Here is a 24540-nt window from a genome sequence, read left to right as displayed (position 1 = left end):
TATTTCATCACCCAGGTACTAAGCCTAGTACCCAGTAGTTATTTCTTCTGATTCTCTCCCTCCTGCCACCCTTCACCCTCAAATAGGTCCAGTGTCTGTTGTTCCCTTCTTTGTGACCACATGTGTGCTCTCATCATTTAGCTCCCATCTTTTCTTTTTCTTTTTCTTTTTTTTTTTCATTTTAAAATCAGGAATGTCTCTAAACAAAATTCTATACAGTTACTTAAGGAAAACTCACATATACTCTACATCAGCTAGAAATGTGTGTTGAACTGCAGACAAAGGAATACCCAGCCACTATAGCAGTGGCTTAAACAAAATGTGGTTTATTTGACTGCCATTATAAGAAGTCTAAAGGTGAAAGGTTGTTAGCATGGTCCAGGGGCTCAGACACATCTAGGCCAACATCTCTGAAATTCTCCTGGCCTTTCTCTCATAGCTGTTATTTCTTGAGTGTAAGAAATAAGAGGGAACTGTGGCACCAAGGTCATCTGCTCCCTTTCATGAGAAAGGCAAAAGTTTTTACAGAACCATCTCTTCTCCCTCCCTATCATCATTTCTCACTTACGATTCAATGGCCAGAAGAAGGCCACATGGCCACCTCTGTAGTAAGGGAGCCAGACAGAGATTTGTCAACTCAACTTTTGCATACAATTTTAGAGAATTCAAAAATGGACGTGCATTATGGTACCCAGGTTCAGAACCCCTGATTGAAAAAGTTCGTCACACTATCTGAACCTCCGTTTTCAGGTGCTCACTCCTCAGAGAAAAACTGAAATCTAAACAGATTTCTGATAATCTGGTTTGAAGCAGCAAGCTGTTTAAAGGCCAGAGAATCAAATGAGGTAATGTATTATGAAACTTTGGCAAACTGTTAAGTTCTACTTAATATAAAGACGTCTTTCTGTTGTGAGAACTTCCTTTGTTATCTATATATTACACATCTTGGTTGCCATTTGCCTCGTGTGTGTAAATAAGATAGAAGTAGGGCACAGTAAAGACACAAGCAAATCAGTGCCAGGAACACACAGAAAATATTTTATTAGTTTCCAAATTAAGAAATGACAAAGGAGGACATATTTCAGGAGAAATCTATGACTCTCCTCAGAGAGCCCACTCTGGCATTCATGGACCCCCAGTCCTGGTAGCGCCTGTAGTCTCCTGGCCTCAGCAGGTACTGCCGTCCTCGGTAGTTGGGCAGCTCGTAGAGGACCCAGGAGCCCTCCAGCACGTTGAGGGAGTGGATTTCATTGAAGTGGAAGCGGTCCTGAAGAGAGGAGCAGTCCTCAGTGAACTCTATCATCTGGCCTCTGTAGTCCTCCCTCTCATAGAGTCTGATCCTGTGAGAGCCAGCCTGGCAGACCCAGAAATAAGAGGAGAAAAGCAACCGTGAAACGATTCCAATGCATTGTCAGGCAGTCCAGCTTGGTGAGGACCTGCTCAAGTCATTTAGAAATACATGGCAAAATTTATTTAATTCTGAATATTTATAAACTCCTCATTACTGAGGGCAGAAATTCAGTGCCTTTTCAAGATTATAAAGTGTGGTGAAGAAATTGAGAAGGAAATCTCACTCTTTAATATATTCAGCTATTTCTCAGCATGAGCTGACTCCTATGCTCAGTATCCTGTACCACACACAAACCCAAACCTGTAACAGCTTATTACTATTTTATGCCATTTTGAAGAAATGTTTTAATATTAAAATAAACATTAAATTATAAAGAAATGTATTTAAATTATGTATAATTTTAATATACATGATATCTAATATATATTTAATTATATACTATATTTAAAATATATTATAAAATATATAAAATTATATTCTATTTTAAAATTATATTTATTTTAATAATTATATTCAAATTATATTTTATAAGTATAAATTAAAATTATATTTATTTTAAAAATTACATTTTATTTAAAAATAATTTTACTAAAACATAAATAAAATATATTTAAAATACACAAATATAAGGGCTGGGGCAGTGGCTCATTCCTGTAGTCCCAGCACCTTGGGAAGCCGAGGCGGGTGGATCACTTGAGGTCAGGAGTTCAAGACCACCCTGATGAATATGACAAAACCTTGTCTATACTAAAAATACAAAAATTAGCCAGGTGTGGTGGTGCATGCCTGTAATCCCAGCTACTTGGGAAGAGAATTGCTTGGACCCAGGAAGCAGAGGTTGCAGTGTGCCAAGATCATGCCACTGCTCTCCAGCCTGAGGGACAGAGCAAGACTTTGTAAAAAATAAAAATAAAAATAAAAATAAACAATAAAATACATAAAAATAAAAATACAAATACAAAAATTAGCTGGGTGTGGTGGCGTGCTCCTGTAACTCCAGCTACTCAGGAGACTGAGAGAGGAGAATCATTTGAATCCGGGAGGCGGAGGTTGCAGTTAGCCGAGATCTCACCACTGCACTCCAGCCTGGGCGTCAGAGTGAGACTCTGTCTCAAAAAAACAAAACAAAACAAAACAACCCCCCAAAAATAAATATAATGTAAATGAAATATATTAAAAATATATTAAAATATATTTAAAATATAATTTATATAGTTATATAAACATTAAATACATATTTATTAACTAGATATATTATTAAATACATTATATTCATTAAATATATTTAATGTAAATATATTTAAAATATTATAATGCATTTTAAATATAAGCATTTAAGTATATTAAATATATAATTTAATATACTGAATTAAATGATAATGCATCATTTAAATAAATGAGATAAATATCATATGTTAAATATATAAGCCTTCTTTTTAAAATATAAGTATTTTAAATATATTAAACTATTAAATATTAAATATTAAGGTAATGTATTAAAGAACAATTAATTATAAGTCAATAATTTGTGAATGCAATGAAGAAAAATGGGGAAAAAATCAGTAAGTCCAAGGACGAATTTTTCATAAACATTAGTGTTCTCACACACATATGGGATATACGTGGCACCTGTGTGAAATATCTGTGTTGCTCTCCATTGAAGGAAAGTCTTACTCATATAGGTTGGGAAAACCCAAAATGTGCAAGAGAGGAGCAAAAAGGGGAAAAAGTCTCAGAAGAAATTACCCTGTTTGCTCAGTAACTGCCCTACCCTCTAGCATTTATTCTTCTATTGGGTATTAGTGGTTTTTCTACAACTCCATTCTAAATAATTCCAGAACAGGACTTTAAAGTCTTATACAACCCCTAGGGCAGGCGACACATTCCTACTCAATAAATATTTGTGGATTAATTGTGATTAATTGGTATCTGGGTAACACTTTGCTTTTGTGAGGGGCAAACTCTATTGACTTAATCCACTGTAGTTCATCTTCTGTCCACTCTCAGTTACTGTGACTCATCACTACTTCTAATGTTTAACTTTTGCTTGAAACCATCCAGTGAGTGTCCTGAGGGCCTGGGTCCTGCCACAAGGCTGCACTCACGTGGGGGATGAGGCGGCAGGAGCGGACCGAGTCGCTGAGGCCCATCCACTGCTGGTGGTCGGCATAGTCGCCGCGGCGCAGGAAGTATTGGAGGCCCGAGTAGTTGGGCAGCTCATAGAGCATCCAGCAGCCGCTGTCCACGCGCACCGAGTTGCAGCGGCTCAAGTAGGGCTGCAGGTTGGGGTGGTCGCTGCTGCATTCATAGTGGCGGCCCTGGAAGCCCCGGTCCTCGTAGAGGGTGATCTGCAAGGCAAGGCGAGGCAAGGCGAGGGCTCACAGGCCTGCCCCTGCCCCAGTCTCCGGCCCCTGCGATACAGGAAGCTCCCGGGGCCCGGGGCGCGGGCTGGGCTCACCTTCCCCATGGCTGGCTGGACGCACTGCGGGGCTGAGCGGGTGGGGCGGCGGCGCGGCGGGGCTATATAGCAGGAGGGCTGCTGCGTTGGCAAGAACCGCACAAAAGGGGCCCGCGGAGGGGAGCAAGGGCATTTTCGTGTTCTCTTTTTTCTCTTTGCTGTCCTAGTCCGCGGGGCTCACTGTGGGTTTTGGTCCCATTCTCTCTGGAGTGTTCGGATTGCTATCATTGGCTGATGCTATTGAGAATGTTTGTAAAAAGGTAATTTGGGACATTGTCTATTTATAATAGAAGTGGAGCTTCAGCTATTTCACATATAGTTCACGCTTTTGTTTGTATAGGTTGGGGAAAAACAAAAAAAGTTTAAGTCGGGGAGCAGAAAAAGCAAAGACTCTTAATAAGGCAAATTAAATTAATCTGTCAGAACAACAGTATTACTTACGTGCCACAATACTCAATACAGATTGTTAATAGGAAGGAAATGGGCTTAACTGAATGTTGAAAATTTCAAGTTTAGTCCTTTAAGAGAACGTCATCATGAAAGGGTGTAAGAAATTGGAACATTTTATCAAGAGAGTTCACAGAATTTGAACCTTTATTATGGTAAAACACACAGCAAACATGGATCTTCGATATTGGGTCTGATTTTGTTACAGTTATGTCTAGAAGTAGCTGAGAATTAGATGTTTTTCTCTTAGCTAATGGTGGTGCCGTGATTCAAAAGAGAGAATAGTTAGTTCTAAGATGCTTAATCTCAGAAAGAACTTATAAGGGAAATATCTACGTTTGAGGAAATTAGAAAAGTAATATGTGCGAAACAGAAAAACATGATCTCTTAGCTTGTTATAAAATAAAGTCAAATTCCTAAGAAACTTATTTCTAGTAGGATCTAGAATACACCTTTGTTCTCTGAACGAGCGAGAGTACACAAGGCCTTTGACTCAGAGGAAATTAATTGCGTGAACACAAAGTGGAGCTATGGCTGGAATGATGCAGGGAGAGGAAGGAATAAATGTCTAGAAGCTGGACTCGAGGAAGACTTTAGTAAGTATTTACTGGCCTGGAAGAGAACAGTTTGATGGACTGGAAAGAGCACTGGAGTGGAAAATGACCTGTGTCCAGCTTCTTTCATGTTCAAAGAATTGCTCACAGCCCTGTGTCAACCCATGGAAGTACTTTGTCTTGTCTTTGAGTCATAAATCTTTGTAAGTGGTATTTATGAATTAAACACCAACTATGTGCAATACAAATTATTTTAATTCTTATTTTCTGGCTGCTGCTTCTTTTTGTGTGTGTGTTATTTCTATGTAGAGCTCTGCAGTGGTAGCGAAATACCTTTTTCTTTTGTTTTGTTTTGATTGTTTTCTTCATCCTCATTGCTACATATAGCAGGTGCATGGTAGGTGCTCAAAAATTGGTAAGGATCCTAACTCAGAGAAGTTGAGTCTCTAGTGGCTAATAATTGGAGGATATTGAAATGGAAAATAAACTTGTGGCTGGGTGTGGTGGCTCACACCTGTAATCCCAGCACTTTTGGAGGCCAATGTGGGAGGATCACTTGAGCTCAGGAGTTCAAGACCAGCCCTGGCAACGTAGTGAGACCCCCTTTCTATAAAAAATGAAAAAATTAGCCGGGCATGGTGGTGCACACCTGTAGCCTCAGCTACTTAGGAAGCTGAGATGGGAGGATCATCGCTTGATCCTGGGAGGTCGAAGCTGCAGTGAGCTGTGTTTGTGCCACTGCACTCTATCCTGGACAACAGAGTGTGGCCATGTCTCAAAAAATAAATAAAATAAATTTGCAGTATGAGCCGGTAGTCTTACTTCTAGGTCACTATCTATTTAAAATTATGGCACATCAGGATTAGCGTATATGTACAATGTCATTCTTTGCAGCATTGTTGGTCAAAGCAACATTGGAAAAGCCCAGTCACTTAAGTGGACAAATGGTGAAATGGTCTAAGGGACCTCCAAACAACAAGATGCAATTCAACCATGAAACAGAATAAGGTGCTCACCTAGATATATGTCCATATTATAATACATTTTAAAAGCAAGTTGCAGACTAATATGTATAGCATGATTCCATTTTTGTAAAGAAAAGAAGCATGTGTTTTATGAGAGAGCTATATAAACAAGGCAAAAATCCCAGAAGGGTGCCCACCAACTATAAACGGGAGTTAGCAATAAGGGGCATCAGAAGGACTCCCTTCAACTTCTTTATAGAATTTGTACAGTAGTAAGATTATGGGAGGACTGTTACTTTGAAGGGAAATTTTTAAGTTAAATTAATTCTCTACTGATGAAAAGACTTGCAATTGCTTTCTTTTCTTTCTTTTTTTTAAAAAAAACTTTTTAGGGCTTTGCTTATGAGCAAGCAGATTTTAGTTTAATCAAAGGCTCCAGAAATTATGGCTTTCTTTAATACACCTTTAAATTTGGGCCCGTTTTGTAGTTACAGGACTTATTTATTTATTTTAACTTTTATTTTAGATTCAGGGGCACATATCCAGGTTTGTAATACAGGTAAATTGTGTGTTGTGGGGGTTTGGTGTACAGATTATTTTATCACCCAGGTGATAAGTATAGTACCTGACAGGTAGTTTTTCGATCCTCTCCAACCTGGAGGTATTTTGTTTTCTGTTCCTGTGTTAGTTTGCTTAGGATATTGGCCTCCAGCTCCACCTATGTTGCTGCAAAGGACAGGGTCTCATTCTTTTTTTATGGCTGCATAGTATTCCATTGTGTATATGTACCACTTTGTAAAACCCAGCCTACCATTGATGGACATTTAGGTTGATTCCACGTCTTTGTTGTCGTGAATAGTGCTGTGATGAACATATATACATGTGTCCTTACGGCAGAACGATGTTTTCTGTAGTTACTTTTTATGTTTGGGGTGCACATACCATGCAAATCTATTTAAAAGATTGATGTGTATCTCTTATTAATTTATTTGCAATAGCTGGTCACCATGAAACTGATGTGCAGTTTCTGTAATTGACACAGCATTTGGGCCAGGGATAGTACTGACCAAGAGCTACAGTCCTGGACAGGAGTCATTTTCAAAAGGAGATGAATGGTCTTTAACTTTGTTCAAAGGTACGGCAGTGGCCGTGGTGGCTCTGGCATTACTTATATAATACTGTGCCTGAAAGTAAACAAAAGTACAATCCTTTGTATAGTCTAATCAGGCTGTCGGCCAAGTTAAGTTTGCCCTCACCACTCATCTGACTTTTCCTTTTGTCTGACCCACATTTTTGGTTAGAAGGAAAATTCCGAACTATTATTCCTGAAGGTACTTAGTTGAATGCCTCCCTTCTTGCCAGTCAGCCTCTCCCAGGTCTCTGGCATTGCCCTGCCTTTTCTTTCTCAGGCAGGCTACACCTTGCCTCACCCCAATATCCGAGGCTTGTTCAAACTCACTCTACCCTGAAGCTCTTCTCCAACAGGCCCTATCTCCTGCCCCATTCACTTCTTAACTTTAGACAAGGAAATTTAAAGGTGAACTGATTTGCACAACGAAAGAACGACAGAAGTCAGCAATTGCCAATAATGCAGACTAAATCTTTATTAGGTTCCAAAACGGGAAATTGGTAGTGTTAAGCTATTTCAGTATAAATCCACCACTCTCCGCAAAGAGCCTGCCTTAGCATCCATGGCCCCCCAGTCCTGGCACCGCCTGTACTCTTGGGGCCTCAGCAGGTATTGCCGCCCCCGGTAGTTGGGCAGCTCGTAGAGGACCCAGCAGCCCTCCAGCACGTGGAGGGAACGGATCTCGCTGAGGTGGAAGCGGTCCTGGATGCTGGGGCAGTCCTCACTCAACTCCATCATGAGGCCTTTGTGGTCTTCTCTCTCGTACAGCCGCAGCCTGTGGGAGCCTGTCTACTCAGTCCGCAGAAAGAAGGATAGAGGAAAGCAAATGAGTCTCTTCCGGAATTTGTCCAACCAAAGAACAGATGAACTTGGTAGGGTAGGGCATGGAATTGTCAATGGCAAATTTAGACAGTGTAAAATGTAGATTACTGTGGATGCTGCGCATGGATCTGTCTTCCATTAGCACCTAAATACTGCTATGCTCATTTTCTTTTTGACCTGAAATTCATTCTTATTTAGGAGATAGAATTTTTAAGAGGTTCAAACGCTGAGTTAGAATCCATCAAGAACTCAGATATCTTGATTCCTAATTACCTGTGTTAATTCAAACTACATTTGGGGAAAAAATAGAAATAATTTATTTTGACTAGTATTCTCTTAGTAAGAGTATTATCTCCCAAATTTATAAACATATAAATTTACCACTAAAGTAAGATTTAAAAAATCTTGTACTTCAGTGTAAAGTTAATTTAAATAGTCATTTGGAATGAGAATTTAACTGATTTTCCAAATTAAGAAAAATTACCTTTTCCAAAGTTGGACACAACCTTTGAATAGCCTATATTAACAATACAGCTTTGAAGGTTTACTTGTCCACAGTGGAACCTATCTAATTCATTCATCAGAAATTCTTTTTCTATAGGCAAAACAATTTGTTAAAAATACCGTCTTTGTATGCCCAACCAGCTTCCCATTTGCAAGTTTTGTTTTATATCCCATTATGATATTACATTTGTTACAGACCACTTTTAATTGACTTATTGGTAGCAAAAATTTAAAGTAAAATGGATTCTTCCTCCAAGTGGGTTCTTCCTTACACTCTCTGCTGTTTTTGTCCATGTTATCTATCTGGCTTATGCAGGTCTCTAATGTCCATCTAACCCTTAGGAGTTTTTAAATGCAAACCTCCCTCCCTCTAACCCACATTGACCATACAGTGGGGACACTCCAGGGGCATGATGGAAATCTAGAAAACTCACCTGGGGGATGAGACAACAGGAGCGGATAGAGTCGCTGAGGCCCATCCATTGCTGGTAGTCGGGGTACTCCCCTCTCCGCAGCAAGTATTGTTGACCTTGGTAGTTGGGACGCTCATAGAGCATCCAGCAGCCACTTTCCACCCGGATGGAGTTGCAGCGGCTGAAATACGTCTGCAGGTTGGGGCAGTCAGTGGTGGATTCGTAGCTGCGGCCCTGGAAGGCCTTGTCCTCATAGAAGGTGATCTACAAAGGAAGAATCGTTCCAAATTGCATTATTTGCTCTTAACAGGCATTATATAACGGCAATTTTTTTTTTCATTTTATTTTTTGTGTTCTGCTCACCTTCCCCATGGCTGGTTGACACGGATGATGCGAGTTCAGTGTGATGGGGCCTGCGGCCGCACAGCCAGTCTATATAGCAGGATGGCTGCTGTGTTGGCAAGAACAACACAAAAGGGGCCCTCGGCGGTAAGGGGATTTTATGCATCTCTTTAACATGCTGCATTCACTGGAAATGATTGTAGATTGTGTCCTTGTTCTCTAGTATATTCTAACGCTGTCCTGCACATACTGCTCTGTGTTGCTTTTATTTGGATTGTTACTGTTTTCTAAATTTATCTGCGCATCATTCTGAACTTTTGACCCGAAATTCATGGCTCTCTCTATGTGATTGAGTAATTTCCTGTGAATTTTCTGGGAAAGATCTATGCCATTATAGAATTGCTCCAGGATTCCAGAGAGGTTGTTGACGTAGAATGCCACAAGCACTGACTCATTTCCCTGGATGGCAGAGACTGCTCTACCTTAAATTTTTGTCTTTACACAGTTTTCCAATCCAGGGCAGGACACAAATCTAGATTCGTATCTTGGCTAGTTTTGACTTCGTTAACCCAATGCTTTAAGACAGCTCTTAACTTTGCCTTTCGTGGGCACGTCATCTAACTAGAAATCCGTCCCTGGTGGCGAACTTACGATAACAAGCAAGGGAAAGGTTTCTGTGGTCACTGGGCCTGAGACTGAGAAGTACTGTATCCTGCTTTATAGATTGCTTTCCCTTTTTCAAGCGTGAGGGAGGCCATAAAGCTCCACAGGCAAGAGCGTGAGCTTTGGACTCAGGCCGCCTGCACTCAGAAGGTTCACTGATTAGCTCCATGGCAAATTACATAACTACTCAGAGCATGAGTTATCTCATTGACTATAGTCTGATTAATGAGAAAAAATGTGAGACAAAAGAGCAGCCTCTGACATTCGGATGCTGGCCTGGCACTCACAGTGAGGACATGTTACTCCCCTGTTAGACATAAACAGTCTCACAGAATAACAACTTCAGACAAGGCTACTCCGAGACCATGATGAAATGAGATACAATAAAGCCACTTCTTAACTTTGCCTAAGCACAGACAAAAACAAAGTCAAGGCTCCACTCTCAAAATCCCAAGCCCTCACTCTCTTAGCCAAAATGATTAACTGCTACTTCTTTATGGATTACAGGTTTATCCGTGTTCTAGTCTCCCCTCCCTACGGGTAAGATTTCTTGAGATAACTAATCACAAAATTAACCCTGCTTTCTGCTAACATCTAATCTAGAGCGAACTTCAGATTTTTAAGATCCTCCCCCAAATCACACAACTGAAGTGCAAATCCTATTAACAATTTCTTTCTAAGCTCTCTTACTGAGACACTCCATGCTTCCCCAAGGAGAACGTCCTCCCTTGCTGCAACAAGTAATAAGCTCAACTTGTTTAAAGACAGATGTGTCCCTGGTGGCCTTTAGCTAAAGGACATTGACGTGAATAAGTGGGATTATGTGTATAAAGCATTTGGCACATACTTGGCACAAATGAACACTGAATACATGTTATTAGTAATAGAGTGACATTGTTAAGGCTGACTTTATCCTGTTTATCTCTCTCAAAGGTATTTAATCCTTTCAAAGATTCCTGAAAAAAATTTATCCTCTATGAAGCCATTTTGTGATTAAAGAAAAATTAGGCTTGGAAGGGACTTCAGAAACCGCCAGGTGGTTTTCAAACTTGAGTGTGCCTAAGAATCACCTTTCATGTCAAAAATGCAAATTACCATCTTGACCTTTTGGCCAAATCCTGCATCATTAGATCAGGAGAAGACCTCAGAACCTATATTTTTATTTTTTATTTTATTTAATTTATTTTATGTTTTGAGACGGAGTCTCGCTCTGTTACCCAGGCTGGAGTGCAGTGGTGCGATCTCGGCTCACTGCAGCCTCCGCTTCCTGGGTTCAAGTGATTCCCCTGCTTCAACTTCCTGAGTAGCTGAGATTATAGGCGTGCGTCATCACAGGCAGCTAATTTTTGTATTTTTAGTAGAGACAGGGTTTCGCTATGTTGGCCAGGATGGTCTCAAATTCCTGACCTCAGGTGATCCACCCAGCGCAGTCTCCCAAAGTGCTGGGATTACAGGCATATGCCACCGTGCCCAGCCCAGAACCTATATTTTTAATAAGCACCAAATAGTTCTTGGGCCAAAACACTGCTGTGGTTTATCCCTTTATATTTTGACAAGGAAATCATGTATTTTAGCCATCCCCAGGCAATGCCTTATTAGGAATTGTACTAACATTCTCTTTATTCTATTTATTTATTTTTTGAGACAGAGTTCTGCTCTGTTGCCCAGGCTAGAGTGCAGTGATGCAATCTTAGCTCACTGCAGTCTCTGCCTCCCACACTCAAGCTCAAGCTCCCACCTCAGCCTCTTGAGTAGCTGGGACTATAGGTACATGCCACCACACCCAGCTAATTTTTTGTATTTTCTTTATGTAGAGACAGGGTCTCACTATGTTGCCCAGTCTGGTCTTGATCTCCTCAAGCAATCTGTTTGCCTCGGCCTTCCAAAGTGCTGTGATTACAGGCATGAGTCACTGTGCCCCACCTAACATTCTCTTTAGACCTAAAGGCAGGTGTGCTCTCTGCTTTGTAGCACTCTTTCTTGTTCTATAAAGTTTCGTATGTACACAGTGAGAGAATCAGAGCAGAGATACCAGCACTTAAATTAGAGCACTGGTAAGAAGACAGGAAAAGCAATAAAGGGGCCAGAAAATGCATATCCCAGAACGTTGCTCTTGTTCCAGAATGGCATAGTCTTGTATTTCTCCAACCTCCAACCTTTTTTCAAATCTTTCTCCTTCTCTCCTCTGCCCCAACCACCCCCGACCCCAAAACCCCTGCTATTGTAGCTGCCTTACATAGGGTCTCATCGTATCTCAGCTGGACTTTCAACAGCCTCCTGACTGCCCAGTCTTGTCTTCTTCCAAACTGCACTCGGCCAGATGCTGGAGTGGTGAGAATCAAAACACATCAAGTCGTGCTGTTCATTTGCTTGAAATATTTCATAGACTCCCATTGTCTCCAGGATCCAATATTGATCCCTTAGCATGGCATCCTAGACCTGGCCTCCTCTGTCTGTCCTCATGCTTTCTGTTTGATCACACCAAACCACTTGTCATTTCCCAAATGCACAACATTATTTCATGTTGTTCTTGTTTTTCAACATATTGATCCTTCTCAATAAGACACCAGTTTATTTTTCAACCAGAGAAATTTTGCCCTTTCTTCAAGTCTCAGCTCAAGCATCAGTTTCTCTGTAAAAGATTTTCCTGAACCCTTCCTAATCTTCTGGGCTGAATTAAATACTGCCTCCATAGCGCCTCATGTTCATACCACTATAATGGTAACTATCACTTATCTAATTATTTTGTTTAGACGTCAGTCCCTCAAAATAGATGGGAGAGCCCCATAAAGGCAGGGACTATTACATCTTTATTTTTGTATTCTCACTAATTGGCATAGAGGACTGGCACATACAGGATACTCAATAAATGCCTGGGAGGGGGGATGTGTGAAAGTCATCCCTTGTCTGAAATTTATTGTTATCATGGTCTATGGAGCCTATTTCAAATGCTCAACATACACAGGCATAACACACTTACATCAAAGTTCAGGATGTGCAACTTTCAGTGTGTAGGATGACACAGGCACCCCGTACTTGATCGATTTAATGAGGCTTTTTTTTTTTGAAACGAAGTCTTGCTCTTGTCACCCAGGCTGGAGTGCAATGGTGCTATCTCAGCTCACTGCAACTTCTGCCTCCCAGGTTCAAGTGATTCTCCTGCCTCAGCCTCCCGAGTAGCTGGGATTATAGGTACCTGCCACCACGCCCAGCTAATTTTTGTATCTTTAGTAGAGTCAGGGTTTTACCATGTTGGCCAGGCTGGTCTTGAGCTCCTGATCTCAGGTGATCTGCCTGCCTCAGCCTCCCAAAGTGCTGGGATTACAGGCGTGAGCCACCGTGCCTGGCTGATTTAATCGGGCCTAAAAAAAAAACAGAAATGGGGTCTTGCCATGTTGCCCAAGCTGGTCTCAAACTCCTGAGCTCAAATGATCCTCCAGCCTTGGCCTCCCAAAGTGTTGGGATTACAGGTGTGAGCCACCACACCCGGCCATAATGAGACTTTATAATAGCAGAGATAATAAGCAAAAGGGAAAAACTGGGAATGCTGTGTTGTGCCCTAAGTCCTCCCACTCCTAAGTAATTCTAATTTTTATTTTTTCTGAGATGAGAAATTAATGTTACAACAGCAGTAGCCAATTCTAGAGTTTTGCTGGTGTCTGAGGTCCAGCCAGCAGTTGATTTTACCACCCACCTTCCTGCTTCTTAGCAATTAATATACGGTGGTATCATTTGGAGTCATGCATCTCTTTTTTTATATACGATTGACATTTTAATTTTAAAAATGGGAAAAAATAGTACCCTTGCAAATAAAGAGGCAATTCTGCAAATTAATATAAAATTCACTGGGAATTCTAAAGCGAAAGCCAAGAGTTCCCTCGAAAACATGGGAAAGGCATCATGCTGGAGTTTTTGTGTGGTGCCACGCCAGTTGGCACCCCCTCAGCAAGCCCTTCCTGAAGGGCTCATTGCCCTGGTTCTGAGAAGTCTATCTAAATAGGAAATTACAGCAAACTCTGCCCTCACCCTGGGGAACTGGTCCCTTCATGTTTCTAGAAGAATTGAGTTTAATTTGTCCAATCTACTAACTAGTCATCTTCTTACTTGCAGGCTGCTAGGAGCCACAAGTAGAAAGGAGACGAACAAGCGAGGGCAGAGACAGGAAGCTGGTTTTCCTTGAGGCCTCATGAGGTCACCTTACAACAAACACTGCAAGGTTTTATTAGCTAAATGCCAACTCACACACAGATGAGGTGCCTGCCCTGAGCTTCTCTGACCCTTTCTGCCCTGCCCCATCACCTCATCAGTGAGTCTGAGGTTGAATGCAAACACTCGTGGAGCAGAGATCAGCTAGAAGCAACGTGAAAACCACGAGGGTGGGGCCGGGCGCGGTGGCTCAAGCCTGTAATCCCAGCACTTTGGGAGGCCGAGATGGACGGATCACGAGGTCAGAAGATCGAGACCATCCTGGCTAACATGGTGAAACCCCGTCTCTACTAAAAAAATACAAAAAATTAGCCGGGCGAGGTGGCGGGTGCCTGTAGTCCCAGCTACTCGGGAGGCTGAGGCAGGAGAATGGCGTAAACCCGGGAGGCGGAGCTTGCAGTGAGCTGAGATCCAGCCACTGCACACCAGCCTGGGCGACAGAGCGAGACTCCATCTCAAAAAAAAAAAAAAAAAAAGAAAACCACGAGGGTTTAAAGTACGGTGTATGCTGGCACCAGCCTAAGATGGCATTCCCTACCCATGCCCCCTACTTCAGAAGGCTGTGCCTCCTCCATTCCAGGGATGAGGACGCTTGTAACTCAATCAATAAAGCCTCTGCTCTAACTGGCCACCAGGGCCATTGTCTTCTGACACAGCCTGGCCAGGAGCTCAGTTGTCTGCAGAAGGGAGTTCACTCCTCTGCTGCTTTCATACCAGTGTATCCAATTTATCCAATTTCCTTGACAAACTCCACTTTATCAGTTATTCTGCCATTTGGAAAGTTTTACACACTTGGAAGATGTTGCCAGTGACATCTTCTGGTGAGTAGCCTAGATGCCATAGGTAAACTGGAGATGCTGACCTGCAGCTGGAGCTAAGAACCACCAGTCACACAAATGTAGAATTCTAAAACTCTCCTTTATCTTCTTAGACTACTACAACAGCTTCTTCATGATGTCCAAGCCCCAAATTTGGCCTCTCTCTGATCCTTCCTTGTAGGTTTCCTTGATGTGGGCATTCACACAATGCTGGATCACCTCCTTCATGAGTAGGGGTGGGGTTCGTCGCAGACCCTGAACAAATTCTCGCTGTAACTGAAGCCAGATCCCGGGAAGATGGACTGCAAGTTGTTCAGGGCCTGCCTCCTGTCTCCCTGGGCCATGAAGATGATGGCTTCTAGGCCAAAGTCAGTGTACAGCACTGTACCCTTCTCTCTAGCATTTATCAACTTTGCACAGGTCTGGGCATCAGTCAGCTTTGTCTAGCGGAGGACTATGCGCTAGGATCCAGTAACCTCTGAACAGAGATGGGAAGGCAGTGAGGCTTCCCTCAGAGGCTAGCATCACCCTATTGGCTCTTTGATTACAAGAATGTAGCTGCATAATCCACACAGCCCAGCCATGCTGGTGGCGCCACTCCTCTTTGGCAGCAGGTGCTTAAGAGAAATGTGGTAAAAACAGGGCTAAATGTCAAAGTATTAACCAAAGTATAAAGTATTGCTTTATAGATTGCTTTTTCTTTTCCAAGCACGAGGGAGGCCATAAAGCTTCACAGGCAAGAGCGTGAGCTTTGGACTCAGGCCGCTGGCACTCCGAAGGTTCACTGATTAGCTCCATGGCAAATTACATAACCACTCAGAGCATGAGTTATCTCATTGACTATAGTCTGATTAATGAGAAAAAAAGTGAGAAAAAGGAGCAGCCTCTGACATTCGGATGCTGGCCTGGCACTCACAGTAAGGACATGTTACTCCCCTGTTAGACATAAACAGTCTCACAGAATAACAACTTCAAACAAGGCTACTCCGAGACCATGACGAAATGAGATACAATAAAGCCACTTCTTAACTTTGCCTAAGGGCAGACAAAAACAAAGTCAATGCTCCACTCTCAAAATCCCAAGCCCTCACTCTCTCAGCCAAAATGATTAACTGCTACTTCTTTATGGATTACAGGTTTATCCGTGTTCTAGTCTCCCCTCCCCATGGGTAATATTTCTTGAGGCAACTAATCACAAAATTAATCCTGCTGTCTGCTAACATCTAATCTAGAGCAAACTCCAGATTTTTAAGATCCTTCCCCAAATCACCCAACTGAAGTGCAAATCAGACAGAGGCCTCAGCGGGCACTGCCCCAGCATGGCCTTGGCTGGCCAGGGCTTCCAGATGGGGAAATGATCCTCCAAGACAGACATCCATGTGCCACAAGCCCTCAGAGGAGTCCGTCCAGGCCCAGGAAGACTCTGGAATCACAATGTGTGCTGAGCGTTGGGCCCTTCTGGGCAGATGACAATTCGGTCTGGCTGGGGTAGGAACAGGACACTCGCAGTTTCTTTAAAGCTCCACTGGAGATGCTGACCTGCAGCTGGAGCTAAGAACCACCAGTCACACAAATGTAGAATTCTAAAACTCTCCTTTATCTTCTTAGACTACTACAACAGCTTCTTCATGATGTCCAAGCTCCAAATTTGGCCTCTCTCTGATCCTTCATCTATGCTGCTGTCACACTAGCCTCACGGTGATCTTATCTGAAGCATTAAAAGCAAGAACACAGTGAGTCATATTAGAGGAGATTTCCATGGTTCCCCTCAAGGTTTGCTGGACTCCATCAGTTATGCTGTCTGCTTCATCCAGGATGATGATCTTATGCTGACCTTTGGGAAGGATGACTTTTTGTCGAGCAAACATTTCGATTTTATTCCTCGCAACATCAATGCCCTTGCCTTTTGAAGCACTGAGTTCCAGCATGGCATCCTTCAGTGCTGGGTCCAGGATGCTTATAACTTTGTCAGTTCCCAGGGGGCCAGCAAAGATGATGTGAGGCATATTCTCTTCTCTTGCAAAGATCTGCAGCCTACCCACGGTGTATTCATTCCTGACAATTTCATTCAGCTTTACTGGCCTGTATTTTTCAACCCCACTCTCATGTCCGAATGTGCCCATTCCTTACGACCTGGGCCCTTGCCATGCAGCTTGCAGTCGTTGGCCCTGCCAGGGGCCTTGCTGGGGGCAGAGGCAGGGTCTTGGGCTTCACGCTTGCCTGCAACACCGCTACTCACTTGCACCTCCATTCTCTGGCTCTTTTCATTTTTTTTTTTTTTTTGAGATAAGGTCTCACTCTGTTTCCCAGGCTGGAGCACAGTAGTGTGATCTTGGATCACTGCAGCCTCTACCTCTCTCGCTCAGGGGATTCTCACACTTCAGCAGAATTTAGGACCACAGGCGCCTGCTACCACGCCTGGCAAATTTTGTTTATTTTTTGTAGAGATGAGGTCTCACTATGTTGCCCAGGCTGGTCTCGAACTCCTGGGTTCAAGCAATCCTCCCACCTTAGGCTCCCGAAGTGCTGGGATTACAGGAGTGAGCCACTGCGCCTGGCCCATGCGTCCATTCTCTAGTCTCCTCTTCCCCCATGCATCTCTTATCAGTGGGATACATTCTGAGAAATGTCATTGTTATGTGAACATCATAGAGTGTACTAACACAAACCTAGATGGATCAGCCTACCACACTAGTATTTGTGTTTCTAAACAAATGTAAACATAGAAAAGGTACAGTAGAAATATGGTATAAACGATAAAAAATTGTACACCATGAATGGAGCTTGCAAGACTGGAAGTTGTTGTGGGTGAGTCAGTGAATGAGGGTGAATGAATGTGAAGGCCTAGGACATTACTGTACAACACTGTAGACTTTATACACACTGTGCACTTAGGTACACAACATTTATTTTAAAATGCTTTTCTTTCTTCAATAATAAACTAACATTAGCATACTGTAACTTTGTAACTTCATCAACTTTTAAGCATTTTAAACCTTTTTGACACTTTTGTAGTAATATTTAGCTTAAAACACAAGCATTGTATAGCTGTACAAATATGTTTTCTTTTTATCCTTATTATATAAACATTTTTATATATATATTTTAATAGAGATGGGGTTTTGCTATGTTGCCCAGGGTGGTCTCAAACTCCTTGTAAGATTCTCCCTGGGGTCTGAAAGCTTAAGGGGATGAGTAACCCCTCCCTTCTCAGGCCCAGTCCCAAGGTGCAAGGCCACTTGCCTCAGCAGCGTGCACCAGCAAGACAGCAGAAGCAGGAAGAGAGCTGGCTGGAAGATAAGTATCTCTGGAGATTAAGATCTAGAAAGAGGCCATCTGGGTACAACGTAGCAGGTACGTCAGACTAGGACACTTCCTGTTTACAGGAGACTATAAAACCTTTGCGCCGTCCTCACTTGGGGCTGACGCCACTTTAGGCCTCACCCCGCCTGCACTCAGGCGCTCATTAAAACAGCGTGTTGCTCCACACCTCCTCGTGTTGTCTGTTGATGCGCTCTTGGGATTCGAACTGATACAAGAACCTTCTTCCCCTCCTGGGCTCAAGTGATCTGCCTGCCTCGGCCTCCCAACGTGTTGGGATTACAGGTGTAAATCACCACACCTGGCCTTTTAAAAATTTTGTGAAAAACTAAGACACAAACACACGTATTAGTTTAGGCCTACACAGGGTCAGGATCATCAATATCACTGTTTTCCACTTCCACATCTTGTCCCACTGGAAGGTCTTCAGGGGCAAAAACACACATGGAACTGAGAGGTGACAACATGCTAGCAGCCCTCGCTCTTGGTGCCTCCTCAGCCTTGGCGTCCACTCTGGCAGCGCTTGAGGAGCCCTTCAGCCTGCCATGGCACTGTGGGAGCTCCTCTCTGGGCTGGCAGAGGCCGAGGCCGGAGCCGGCTCTCTCTGCTTGCTGGGAGGTGTGGAGGGAGAGGCGTAGGCGGGAGCCGGAGCTGCGCACAGGGATCACAGGCCAGTGCGAGTTCCGGGTGGGCATGGGCTCGGCGGGGCCACACTCAGAGCGGCAGGCGGGGGCTGCCAGCCCCGGGCAGTGAGGGGCTTAGCACCTGGGCCAGCAGCTGCAGAGGGTGCGCTGGGTCCCCTAGCAGTGCTGGCCTGCTGGCACTGTGCTTGAATTCTCACCGGGCCTCAGCTGCCTCCCCGAGGGGCAGGGCTCGGAACCTGTAGCCTGCCATGGCTGAGCCTCCCCGCCCCCCACCCCACCGCTGCCCGCCACCCAGGCCGTCAGCTCCTGCGCAGCCGGAGCCTCCCCTACCAGCGCTGCCCCCTGCTTGGTGGCGCCTAGTCCCATCAGCTGCCCAAGGGCTGAGAAGTGCGGGTGCACTGTGTGGGACTGGCTGGCAGCTCTGCCTGCAGCCCTGGTGCGGGATCCACCACGTGAAGCCAGCTGGGCTCCTGAGTCTATTGAGGACTTGGAGAACTTTTATGTCTAGCTAAGGGATTGGAAATACACCAATCAGCACCCTGTGTCTAGCTCAAGGTTTGTAAATACACCAGTCAGTACTCTGTAACTAGCTAACCTAGTGGTGACTTGGATAACTTTTCTGTCTAGCACTCTGTAGCTAAAGGATTGTAGATGCACCACTGGGCACTCTGTGTCTAGCTCAGGGTTTGTAAATGCACCAATCAGTACTTTGTGTCTAGCTTAGGGTTTGTAAATACACCAATCAGTACTCTGTGTCTAGGTAACCTAGTGGGGACTTGGAGAACTTTTCTGTCCAGCACTCTGTGTCTAGCTAAAGGATTGTGAGTGCACCAATCAGCACTCTGTGTCTAGCTCAGGGATTGTAAATGCACCAATCAGCACTCTGCCAAAATGGACCAATCAGCTCTGTGTAAAATGGACCAATCAGCTGTCTGTAAAATGGACCAATCAGCTCTCTGTAAAATGGACCAATCAGCAGGATGTGGGTGGGGTCAGATACGGGAATAAAAGCAGGCCGCACGAGCCATCCACAGCAAACCTCTTTGGTCTCTTTAGGGGATGTGGAAGCTTTATTTTTTTGTTGTTTACAATGACTGTGGCAGGTGCTGGTTATTTGGGTTTATGCTGCCTTTATGGGCTGTAACACTCACCAGGAACGTCTGCAGTTTAACTCATGAAGCCCACAAGACCACAAACTCACCGGGAAGAACTAACAGCTTCAGACGCACGGCTTTTAAGAGCTATAACACCTTGAAGGTGTGTAGCTTCACTCCTGTTCAGCGAGACCATAAACCCACCAGAAGGAAAAAGCTCCAGACACATCTGAACGTCTGAAGGAACAAACTCTGGACACACTGTGTTTAAGAACTGTAACTTAATTCACTGTGAGGGTCTGTTGCTTCATTCTTGAAGTCAGTGAGACCAAGAACTCACCAATTCCAGACACAGAATTTCTGTCACCTATGATAATGATTTCTCTGTAATACCTGGTGAAGGTCCTGCTTGAGGCTTTTTACAGTTAAATTTTTTTTTTTTTTTAAATATAAGCAGGAAGATAGTACTCTAAAGTGATGATAAAAAGTGTAGTATATAGCAAGCTGGGCGTGGTGGCTCATGCCTGTAATCACAGCACTTTGGGAGGCCGAGGTGGGCAGATCACCTGAGATCAGGAGTTCGACACCAGCCTGGCCAACAGGGTGAAACCCCAGCTCTACTAAAAATACAAAATGAGCCGGGCGTGGTGGTGCACATCTGTCATGCAAGTTTCTCGGGAGGCTGAGACAGGAGAATCACTTGAACCTCGGAGGCAGATTTTGCAGTGAGCTGAGATCACAGCCTTGCACTCCAGCTTGGGCAACAAGAGTGAAACTCCATGTTAAAACAAGAAAAAAAGTATGTATAGTAAATCCGTAAGTCAGTAACATATTTGCTTATTGTTAAGTATTATGTAATGTATATAATTGTATATGCTATGCTTTTATACTGCTGACAGCACAGGAGGTTTATTTACACCAGCATTATCAGCTACGTGAGTAATGTGTTGCACTAAGATGTTACACTATGACATTAGGCAAAAGGTATTTTACAACTCTATTGTAATCTTATGGGACTACTATTATATATGTGGTCCATCATTGTATATGCCATAATGACCAAACGTAGTAATGCAGTGTGTGCTTGACTGTGTGCTTGGTTAAATGAGCAGAGGTCATTTAGGTGGTAACCGTGTAGACCAAAGTGTCCCAAACAGAATGGATAAGGGACCAAGGATCACCGTAACAGAGGCCCTAGCATCTAGTTGTCTTTCTCAGTTTGTCTTTGATGACCATGAAATGAAGAACAAGAAGACAGGGGGTAATCATCGACCCACCTCTGCTTGAGTCCTAATAATAGTCCTCTTGGAAAAAATTGACAATGCATTTCTTCTTTAAGCAACAGGTGGTTGTGATTGACACTTTTGCTTTGACAAACTCACGAAGAAGAAAATAATTGACCTTCCAAAGACAGAAAGGGTGAGAATGGGACACATACTGACATCAGCACCTAAACCCATGGTAGCAGGGCAGGAAAATTGTAGAAGCAGCTCCTAATGAGGGAAACTCTTTGAGGGCATTAACTCAGCACAACAGTTCTTGGCACTTCTTTATGTAATAGTTGCTACTTCAGTATCTTTGGTGGGCCTTTTATAAGATTAAACAGGCTTGAGGACATCATAAATTCAAAGGGAGGAAAGAGAGAATAAAGGAAGAAAAAGACTTAAATCTGGACAAACTAGGCTACGCAGGAAAAGCTGGTGTGTGTAGGGTACCTGGAATGTAGAGTACGAAGGTTATCTCAAATTGTTGGTTGATCTCAATGGGGAAAAGATTAGTGGAATTCTATAGATTATCTCTTCTCCCATTCCACTCTTTGAGGCCTCAGGATTTACTTTAAACAGAGGAGGAAGAGGAGGAGTGAAGGGTAGAATTAGGAGCTAGTTTGGGCATAATCTCTTCCCCAGGCCACTCCCCAGTATTGACTTTCTCTGTATGTTGGATTTAGGAGGAGAACATCTTTTTCTTTGCCTGTATCCAAGGGATAGGAGCAACACATTTCTAAGAATAATGACTTGATCAAAGAGATGCGGGGACTCTAATCCCTTTCAGTTCAGATGTTTTAGAATAATTTTCATGCCTAAAGATGGTGAATTACTTTTATTTTTAGAGATAGAGTCTCTCTCTGTTGCCCAGTGTGGAGTGCGGTGACATGATATCAGCTCACTGCAACCTCTGCCTCCCAGGTGCAAGTGATTCTCGTGCTTCAGCTTCCGTAGTAGCTGGGATTACAGGCATGTGCCACCACGCCCAGCTAATTTTTGTATTTAAATTTTGTAGAGAGGGCGTTTCGGCATGTTGGTCAAGCTGGTCTCAAACTACTGGCCTCAAGTGCTCTGCCTGCCTTGGCCTCCCAAAATGTTGGGATTACAGGTGTGAGCCACTGTGCCCAGCCAAAATATGTGATTTTATGTCTTCTAGGAAAATGGTGTAAAATTCAGCACTTTAAGGAGCCTTTGGTTTTCTAAATTATGTTTGACATATTCTTGTTGACAAACAGGACTCTGATTAATATCTGCAGGAATCCATCACTATTATTGCGAGTTTAAAGTTTAAGGAACTGAGATTTAGGAAGAGTAACACTAAATAATTCTAGATTCTGATGATTTTTCAGGAAATAAATCTTTATATATGTTTGTATTCTCTGTATATACATGCATACAGTAGGCTAAACTGTAACACGCACACACACACAGAGTAGGCTAAACATGCATCCCAGTTTGCCTAGAACAGTCTTGGTTCATGCCTCTTGTCCCAGTGTAATTATTAATAATACATACTTTCACCCTCAAAAATGACCCAGAGTAGGCTGGGCGCAATGGCTCATGCATGTAATCCCAGCACTTTGGGAGACTGAGGTGGGTGCATCACCTGAGGTCAGGAGTTTGAGACCAGCCTGGCCAACATGGTGAAACTCTGTCTCCACTAAAAATACAAACATTAGCTGGACGTGGTAGTGCGCGCCTATAGTCCTGGCTACTTGGGAGGCTGAGGCAGGAGAACTGCTTGAACTGGGAGGCAGAGGTTGCAGTGAGCTGAGATTGCGCCACTGAACTCCCTCCCAGGTGACAGAGTGAGACTCCATCTCAAATAACAAAAAACAAAACAAAAAACCAGAAACCCAAAACCAAAACAAATGACCAAATTTATGGCTGGGTGTGGTGGCTCACACCTGTGATTCTGGCACTTTGGGAGGCCCAGGCAAGAGGATTGCTTGAGCTCTGGAGTTTGAGACCAGCCTGGGCAGCATGGCAAGACCCTGTCTGCTAGAAATAAAAAAAATTAGCTGAGCATGGTGGTGTGCATCTGTAATCCCAGCTATCTGGGAGGCTGAGGTGGGAGGATCGCTTGAAGCAGGCTGCAGTGGGCTGTGATTGTGCCACTGCACTCCAACCTGGGTGACAGAGTGAGATCTTGTCTCAAATAAATAAATAAATAACCCAATTTAAGAAACAAATTATACACTAGTCTATTTATAAGCCCCTTGGGTGTTGGATATAGAGACCTTGAGCACATGGGATGGATGAGGGTTCTATAAAAAATGAACAGGGCTGGGCATGGTGGCTCACGCCTGTAATCCCAGCACTTTGGAAGGCCAAGGTGGGTGGATCACCAGAGGTCAGGAGTTTGAGGCCAGTCTGGCCAGCATGGTGAAACCTCTGTCTCTAATAAAAATACAAACATTAGCTGGGCATGGTGACCGGTGCCTGTAGTCCCAGATACTCGGGGGGCTGAGGCAGGAGAATCACTTGAACGTGGGAGGCAGAGGTTGCGTTGAGCTGAGATCGTGCCATTGCACTCCAGCCTGGGGAACAAGAGTGAAACTCCGTCTCAAAAAAAAAAAAAAAAAAAAAAAAAGAACAGCCCTGTGGGTATGGCTACCAGCCAAGAAGAGAGGAACAAGAAAGGGAGAGAAGGCAGACCACCCAGCAGTAGGTTGACGCCTATAGGGCAATCTAATATTACATTTGTGTCAATGTACTGTTATGATGTAAACTTGCACTGTGCTCCCATATCCTTTATTATAAAGCCAGCTGCACACATCAGTACCTCATGTGAGAGATGGTTCAGAAGTTAAAGGAAAAGGAGCTCTGTCCTGCATGTGGGTCAGCATGGTGCATGAGGACAGAGTAGCAGCACACATAGGAGGGCAAGATGACCCACCCAAAGCCGAGGCAGGAGTTCAGATTGAGGGGCTCCTGAGAGAAGCATGAGCGACTCATTCCTTTTCCAGAATTACCAAAGACATTAGGTTATGGATATGTTGGTGGAAGTGGGTACACAAAACTCTCACCCCGTGTAAGATGGGATTTGAGGCAATTCATTAGAATCTTAAAGGATGGAGTGCTTCCGATAAATTTTCATCTGAAGCCATTTGTTGGTTTTATTGATGAACCTTATATGGAACATCCACAAAACTTTATTTAATTTCTGCAGGATGTTGTTGAGGATGGTGTTTATTTAGTACTCTCCTTATGAGGACTCACAAGAAAACTTTCTTTTAGGGTTTGGTACTGACATTGATTAGGCTTGTCTTGAATAATTAATTGTCGAATCTTGTTTTCTTCTCTGCCTTGATGGCTGCTAGATCCAAGTCTGGATCTATCTACACTGAACATGGCACCTCACAGCATGCAACTCGGGTTCGAACTTCACGCTTGGCTCCATCTCATCTCTCCTACTCTTGTTTTGCCTCTGACCCAATTTCCTCATTCACTTACTTTGAATTTTTAAAATGTATTGTACCGTAATTTTTTATTAGCAACTTTGAGTCTTTTTTTTTTTTTTTGGAAGAGACAAACTCTTGCT

General features: G+C 43.4%; 2 protein-coding genes and 1 pseudogene across 2 annotated transcripts; all 3 read right to left on the bottom strand.

Annotated features, from left to right (window-relative positions):
• Positions 1-1015: 1015 nt before the first annotated feature.
• On the bottom strand, positions 1016-4414 carry CRYGD (crystallin gamma D). The gene is made up of 3 exons (XM_033230493.1): positions 3810-4414; positions 3457-3699; positions 1016-1354 (listed from the first exon to the last, which is right to left on the bottom strand). Exons 1-3 carry the CDS (start codon positions 3816-3818, stop codon positions 1082-1084), a joined length of 525 nt encoding a protein of 174 aa, XP_033086384.1. The 5' UTR covers positions 3819-4414; the 3' UTR covers positions 1016-1081.
• A 2940-nt stretch (positions 4415-7354) lies between these two features.
• On the bottom strand, positions 7355-9047 carry LOC117095329 (gamma-crystallin C). The gene is made up of 3 exons (XM_033232105.1): positions 9007-9047; positions 8665-8907; positions 7355-7693 (listed from the first exon to the last, which is right to left on the bottom strand). The coding sequence occupies exons 1-3, from the start codon at positions 9013-9015 to the stop codon at positions 7421-7423; spliced, it is 525 nt and encodes a 174-aa protein (XP_033087996.1). The 5' UTR covers positions 9016-9047; the 3' UTR covers positions 7355-7420.
• Positions 9048-14474: 5427 nt separating this feature from the next.
• On the bottom strand, positions 14475-16923 carry LOC117095328 (annotated as a pseudogene).
• Between the last annotated feature and the right edge of the window lie 7617 nt (positions 16924-24540).

The sequence above is a fragment of the Trachypithecus francoisi genome, unplaced genomic scaffold (genome assembly GCF_009764315.1).
Source record: "Trachypithecus francoisi isolate TF-2019V2 unplaced genomic scaffold, Tfra_2.0 Lachesis_group13, whole genome shotgun sequence".
Classification (NCBI taxonomy): domain Eukaryota; kingdom Metazoa; phylum Chordata; class Mammalia; order Primates; family Cercopithecidae; genus Trachypithecus; species Trachypithecus francoisi.
This window is presented reverse-complemented; position numbering and strand designations above follow the sequence as displayed.